Source organism: Oryzias melastigma, linkage group LG1 (genome assembly GCF_002922805.2).
Source record: "Oryzias melastigma strain HK-1 linkage group LG1, ASM292280v2, whole genome shotgun sequence".
In the NCBI taxonomy this organism is placed as follows: domain Eukaryota; kingdom Metazoa; phylum Chordata; class Actinopteri; order Beloniformes; family Adrianichthyidae; genus Oryzias; species Oryzias melastigma.
This window is the reverse complement of record NC_050512.1, coordinates 29,002,591-29,010,122: the sequence shown is the minus strand read 5'-3', so window position 1 is coordinate 29,010,122 and position 7,532 is coordinate 29,002,591. Positions and strand designations below refer to the sequence as shown.

The 7,532-nt window shown below is 36.6% G+C and overlaps 1 protein-coding gene across 2 annotated transcripts in view; it reads left to right on the top strand.

Annotated features, from left to right (window-relative positions):
- LOC112157041 (nicotinate-nucleotide pyrophosphorylase [carboxylating]) overlaps positions 1 to 5,187 on the top strand; it is a 9,929-nt gene extending 4,742 nt beyond the window's left edge. For both annotated transcript variants that reach the window (XM_024289491.2, XM_024289490.2), the window contains exons 3-5: positions 354 to 664; positions 4,739 to 4,870; positions 4,951 to 5,187. In XM_024289491.2, coding sequence (XP_024145259.1) covers positions 354 to 664; positions 4,739 to 4,870; positions 4,951 to 5,151 — 644 coding nt within the window. In that variant the 3' untranslated portion in view covers positions 5,152 to 5,187. The remainder of the gene's footprint in view (positions 1 to 353; positions 665 to 4,738; positions 4,871 to 4,950) is intronic.
- The last annotated feature ends 2,345 nt before the right edge of the window (positions 5,188 to 7,532 follow it).

Below are 7,532 nucleotides of genomic sequence, written 5' to 3'. Positions count from 1 at the left end.
ACATGAATCCCTAGCTCAAGCTGAGTGAAACAAAATGACATACAATATGAACATATTAGGAATGTGGGCGTGGTTAACAATAAATCTCCGTTGCTAAGGAAATACAAAAGTTTACTTGTGCCGATGCTTTTAAAAATGACATAGACCTGTTCATCACGACCAGGGGACCAAAACATAAAATAGTTGCTATGGATCTAAACTAACAGAAAAGTCGCCATTTTGAAAAAACAAGGTGGCAGGGCCAAAGGGGGAGAGTGAAGGGAGATGGCGAGGAAAGGGTCGGGTAATATTCATTTATTCAAATAATTGTGCGACACATATGATAATTGATTGCGAATGTCTTGTGTGTTCAGGTCCAGATTCTGTCACCTTGACAGCTGTAGTGAGAGGTCCTGCCAGAGACCTCCTCCTCGGCGAAAGGCCAGCTCTGAACTGCCTGACCCGGGCGTCTGGGATCGCCACCCGCTGCTCCCAGCTTCAGTCAATCGCAAAGGCTTCTGGTTGGCACGGGGAAGTGGCTGGGACTCGCAAGACCACGCCGGGCTTTCGGCTGGTGGAGAAGTACGCCATGCTGGTGGGCGGAGTGTCCATGCACAGACAGGATCTGAGTGGAATGGTGATGCTGAAGGACAACCATGTTTGGGCTTCGGGAAGCATCACAAAGGTGGGAAGCTGCACTTCATTTCTAGTATTTGTTGCTCATAAATACAAATGTCAGCAGCCTCTGTCTTCTTTATTGGTGATAAGAACCTGCATTACACTTTTGAAAATTTGAGTGGTTCAAATCAACTTGTTCCAATGTTTTTGGATACTCTTGTAGGTTATTATTCCAGCTGTTATTTGGGCTTCATAAGATATTCACAAAAATCTTTTAAAGATCTTTTGATCTATTTTAAAAGAGTTCCCAGTGTTATTTTAACTCTGATTATTCAATTTTTAGCCAAAATAAAACATTTTGTGTCATTTTCTAGGACATAGTTTCTGCAGAGAGGCAGGAGTTCATTAGGAATTTGGGAAACACTTTAGATGAGGTGCTGCAAAACACTCAATATAATGTTGCTTTAAAGAAGCAATATTATAGTTATAAATAAACTTAATCTAAAGCATAGTTGTATCATAAATAAATATGTATTGCTTCTCTCATGTACTTGTACAAAAACATCAGTTGAACTCATGGGTTCTGGATTTGATAGCTTTTCTTTGTTCAGAAACACAGACAGACGAGGGTCGATCTGTGAAAATAAATATAGCATAACATACAAATATACAAACCTCAAAATATCTTCTTTAAGCAGCACAGTATATGAGCTTGCAATCAACTGATCCATTATTTCAACAGTTTTCCTGTTACCCTTTTTTTAAACATTAGGTGACATGACTTTGCATTGTTCTTATCTAGCAGTAGAAAGTATGTAGAATATACTGAAAAACCCAAGTATATCAGTGAGATCACTGACAAACACTGCAGCCGTCATAAAGATTTTTAGATATTTTTTCTATGATTCACATAGAATAATAAATAAATAAATATTAAAAACAATTTTAGCATGTGGTGCATCCAGGATTGGACAAAGCTACAAATGAGAAATGTAAAAAAAATTTAATTATGCCATAGTTTTTTTATGAAGGTTACATTTTTTTAATAAATTACATACAAATTAAAATAACTGCACTAGTTTCCTGAGCAACATTCTATCCACAAAAAAGTTTTTTTTTTAACAAACACTATCCATTTTCTTCAATCCATTTTCTTGACCGCCGTGTCCCTTTCGGGGTCGCGGGGGTGCCGGAGCCTATCCCTGCTACTGAAGGGCGAAGGCGGGGTACACCCTGGACAGGTCGCCAGTCCGTCGCAGGGCCTCAATCACACACACATCCACTCTCACATCCACACCTAGGGGCAAATTAGAGTCACAAATTAACCTATGAAGCATGTTTTTGGACGGTGGGAGGAAGACGGAGTCCCCGGTGAAAACCCACGCATGCACGGGGAGAACATGCAAACTCCACACAGAAAGGTCCCAGCCGGGAGTCGAACCGGGGCCTTCTCGCTGTGAGGCAAGAGCGCTAACCACTGCGCCACCGTGCAGCCCACAACAAACACTATAGACAGATAATTTTACCAGTCTCTAAATTAGGTTCAATCTGAATTAAACTTTGTATGAAATGTATGCAAAGTATTTTCTCCATATAATCCAAATATTTACCATTAATAGTTATATTCAAAAATACCTGGAAACAAAAGAAGAACTTCACTAAAACCAACATTAGGTGATGATTAGTCAAATTAAATCATCACATTAAAACCAATTTAAACTTGTCTGTTCAAATCCTTCTTTACAAAATTCCTCTGGATGGTTGATTACATCAACTGATGATGACATTAAGAAAAGAGAAGTGGAATTATAATGTTTTATAGACGGGAATAATTTATCTAAGAGTTGATCAAAAAGAGGAAACAAATGATGTCTGGAGATGTAGAAACATCCCAGCATGAAACTGAGGAATTGGTTCTCTCTGTTTTTATCATCACTGGGATTTTCATTTCACTTTTACACATTGTCACATTTTTCCGTTTCCCTTTTTTCTTAAATTCAGCATTTTTCTGTCTATGATAATCATTGAACTTATAACTTAATAAACTGCTTTCTTTCACAGTGGAATACATCTATGAATTTAAATACATAAATAAATAAATAACATCTGAAAAGGGGTTGAATTTAAAGGTGATTTCAATAAAAACAAAGTTTACTTTGTAGTATTTCTTTTTTAAATATTTGTAAATGGACGAGACCATCTATTAGTTGTAACTTTATTTTGTCTGAAGAAAGAATACTATCCTTTTTGATCTTAGATGTTAGGAAGTTAACAGACTCATTTTATAAAATCTGTTTATCTGGAACCGGGTCACGGGGCAGCACTCTCAGTGGAGATTCCATTAACTGTATATGTGACCTGGACTGAGTGAGTGTGACATCACCCATAGAAAATGACGTACATCCGGCTCCAACCAAATGAAGTCATTTCAGTTGACATTTTTTTTTAAATATGGACGCCACCATGTTGGAACCAGAAATCGCCAGTAAGCTGTGATTGGTCCGATTCTGTCTGAGTCAGTGTTACCATGGAAACAAATCAGGAGTGAGCCTGTTGGAAGTCCACACCCCGACTACCTAAAAGCCAATAACGCGAAATCTGACTATAAAACATTTTGAACTTTGGAAATGAAACATTCTTTTATCCAGGCCAAGTTATGATTTGGAAGTAAGAATAAATGTCATAAAAAATATTATTATCAAAAAAAGGTGTCAGAGCAACTATGGGTATTCTGACAAATAAAATGACTATAGCTGTTTATTTTTCTAAAGAAATTGGCTTATTGGAATCAGCAGGTACTTCCTGTTTGGAAGGCGAAGGGGGAGGAGTCACTCAGTCCAGCTCTCATGTACAGTCATACATACATTTGTGTGTGCTACGACAGCTGTTTTCCTCCTGGAATATGAATGAATTTTTTGTCTTTTATTGTAGCTTTTTTGTTCTGCATCTTATTTGGTATTCAACAATCAAAGTGTAAAAATTGTGAAAAGTGTGAGAATGTTAATGTCTGCCTGATAAAAGTGTTTAAAGTGAGTAGTGAGGAGTTTTACAGCCTTAAATGGTTGTAAAAAAGCAGATTTCACTTTTTGTAGTTTATTTTTAGAACCTAACTCCTGCAATAAATGAGGGAACACTGTCATCGTGATTCACTTTGTTAATGCATACAGAGATTTCTTCAGATTTCTTTAAAAATATGATTCATCACCATGAATTTGTTACAATTATGCAATTTTTAGATGATTATTCTGAATCTGTGTCACAATCTGAAGACTCATAATATCTCTGTCTCTAAGATTCTAATCTAAAACCTAATCATAGCAATGACCTGTTTCCATTTTCCAAGAACACGTTTCATATTTTTTTAGATGGGCTCCTGCCTTTTTTACAAAGTCAGCAAACACTTTCAATTAAACTAAAACATTTTCAACCAGTATACCTTCGTAATCATTCAGTATCACATGTTTTTCAAAGATTGGAATTCTATCTGCCGTATATATGCTTAAATTTAACAAAAAAAATTAATATTTTCAAAGCGTTTCCAGTCATTTTCTAGGACATAGTTTCTGCAGAGCGGTAGTAGTTCATTAGAAATTTACCTCTAAGGTGTGGATGGGATCGCTGACATGGAGTAATCCTGCCCCCATTTCCCATCATCCATCTGTTCACATGCTTTCCTGCTAGTTTACAGCCCCTCAGAACCCCCACACATACATCCAGTGGATGCCTCCGACTGGAGGGAGTTTATGTCACTGCTACAAGTTTTTTCCCACTTATTTTTGTCATCTTGTCATAATTCAAAAAATAAATAGAAACACAAATTTGAGGTTAATTTTCTCTATATATGTCCTCCACTTTCATTGGAGAGGGTCTTAAGTCTTTAACATTTGAGATGTTGTTTAAAAAACACACATTTTTTAACGTACCGTAACTGTCCAACTGTTTGCACGATCGACATAATTCCAGCAGATTCTCAAGCAGATTCTGAAGCAGAGAAAAGCGGCTCGATGAGCCGCTTTTCTCTGCTTCAGAATTTGCTGGAATTATTTCATGTTAACGGTTGAAAAGTTACAACAAGTGAAAGAACAAAAACAGATCTTTTATTGTTTTCTGCCACAAGATTTTTTGAGTTTTTGTTTGTCAGGCGGTGCAGGTGACGCGGTCAGTGTGCGGCTTCAGCAGTAAGATCGAGGTGGAGTGTCAGTCCACAGCCGAGGGTCGAGAGGCGGCGGCCGCCGGAGCCGACATCGTCATGCTGGACAACTTTAAACCTGAGGTTCAACTCCCAAGTCACACAAAATTCTGTTATTTTAATATATTTCCTATACTTCCGTTTATAATATACCCCACCTGCAGGAGCTCCACAGTGCAGCAAAGGTGCTAAAGACGGAGTTCCCAGCTCTTCTGATAGAAGTCAGTGGGGGGGTCACCCCAGAAAACCTGCCTCTGGTCTTCTCCCCCCACGTGGACATCATTTCTCTGGGTTGCATAACACAGGGATGCCCGGTGGCCGACTTCTCCCTAAAGGTTCAAAAGCATTGTGCAACCAGCATGTGATGACATGAATAAAGCAAATAAACAACAATAAGTATCCAACTGTCTGCTCAAAGAGGGAATGATTCTGTAGGTTCCATTTTCTTTCTCAGTCATCAGAAAAAAACGACTGAGAAACAGGGAAACTGACATAAAAAAAAGACATTCCACTCCAGACATGCTAAAAGTAAAACGAGAAGTTAGCAACAAAAAAAGACAAAGCATAAAAAAAAGCATGACTGTTTCACCACACAGTCAAAAAAATACAAAACAGGAAGTAAAAAGAAAAGAAAGTAGCAAACTGGTTAAGAAAATCAAATGAAAGAAGAAGATTAAAAGTTTTAACTGTAGTTTTTATATCAACCTGGACAAGCAATAATCATGATTTTTTCCAGTCATGTGCACCTAAAGGAGTTAAAAGAGGCTGGATTCATATCTTCATTCAACCCTGTGACATTTGATCAATGCAGGAGTTTTGCCTTAATTCAAGAATTTCAAGTAAATTATCATACATAGTGAGAAAAAATAGAAAAGTACTACTGTTTCAGTATATTTGGCTGGTTTCAAGAAACAAATCCCTTGTGTACAGCAACATTATGTCAAGATAACCTTACTAGCAAATAATTTTGAATATTTTCAGAAAATTAATCTTAAAATTTCTATTTATATCAGCCAAAATTAGCTTGATATTAGTAAAAATATACTAATTTTAAGATATTTGAGGGTCCTATAAGGTTAGATATTTTACTTGTATTGACAAATCAAATTTTCTTGCTCTGTTTTCATACAATTTTTCTTATTTTAAGGAATATTCACCTTATTTTTGTATGTTTTTTTCCTGTTTTTTTAAAGCAGACTTTTTGCAGTGTACAGTCAGTTTTTCTGAGTGTTTGGAGCAGCAATACTTCATGATATTTTATAAACTGCTAAGTCTTTCTTTAATCTGTCGGAGATTAAAAAAATCACCAAGTTTTGGTTCAAATCTCGGCTTTCCATGTTCTCCTCAGGCACTCATGGGTTTCCTCCCACAGTCAAAAAACACGTTTTATAGGTTATTTGGTGTCTCTAAGTTGCCCTATAGGTGTGAACGGACTGGTCACGTGTCCAATAATCCTCAGCTTCACCCAACAGAAGCTGGGAAAGGCTCCAGCAACCCGTGACCTCTAAAGGGATTCAGTAGGTTCTGAAGATGGATAGATGTAAAACTTTTGTGTTTATTTTATATCTGTAAACATTTTAAAATATCAAAATATGAGACGGCTGCTGGTAGATGTGTTAAGACCTCTACTGGACTTTTATAGAGGAACCAAATGGAGTTCTCTGATATTTCCAGGAAACATCTACAGCAGATGTGCATTAGTTATCTACTAGACATTTTGTGCCCATTGGAACATTCATTTCTATGAACTAAGATTTAGTGATTGACGTGTGAGACTCCTGCACTGTTTCCTTTGAGATCCCATCACACATCAGAGTTTCTTAGTACTGATATGTGTGGAGAGTTAACCAGACTGAAAACAATGTTTTAAATACCAATTTCTGACAAGCTATACCAAATAATAATAATACAATAAAAGAAAGTATTTACATTTTTATTTCTAAATAATGGATTTGTGACAGGAAACTGCTGCTGTTTTATATGGAGGCTAAAAAAACACACAAGAACTGCAAAATAAGAACCAAAATCTTCTGTATTTTTTATAAAATGTAAGGCTGACTATAAAATATATCAAGAATTATTGCAAAGCAGTCTGTGCTAAGATTAAAGCTGACAAGACAAAGCAGAAATGTGAGGATTACATCCACATACTGGAGTTTATAATCCCTGTTATAGACGTGGAGTATTATAAATGAGAAAAGTAAAAGCTTGGAGTGAGTCAGCCACTTTGACATAAATTTACTCCGCACAACTAAACAACAATCATTAAATGAGTGTTTGGATCAGAAAAGATAAACTGAGTGTTTTGTTTACCCTCCTGCCAATCAAAGATCAAAAATAACAAAATTCCCCCACCAGTAATGCAGAAATTTGAGCTCTAATGAGTCAAAAATTATTTAAATTATAAACACACACAAGTAAAACAAAGACTGAATTTACTAAATCAAGCCAGACATCCTTGTTGTTGGAATGTAAAAATGAACTTTTAAAGCTTGCTCCTTCCTGAAACCAGACCCCAGTGGTCCTTTGAGGAACTGCAACTTTTTGCACTTCCTGCAAACACTTCGGGGCTTCGTTTAAACCAAAAATTGAATTTCAAGTACAACAGGGAAGTGGCACCAGGATGAATAAGTAATAATAATCAACATCAGATAAACTGGCTGGATTGGTGTTTTTCAGATTGGGCAACAAAATAAAAGATCTGCAGAAGTATGTTGATGAGAAGGAGATTAAAAAAACAATAATA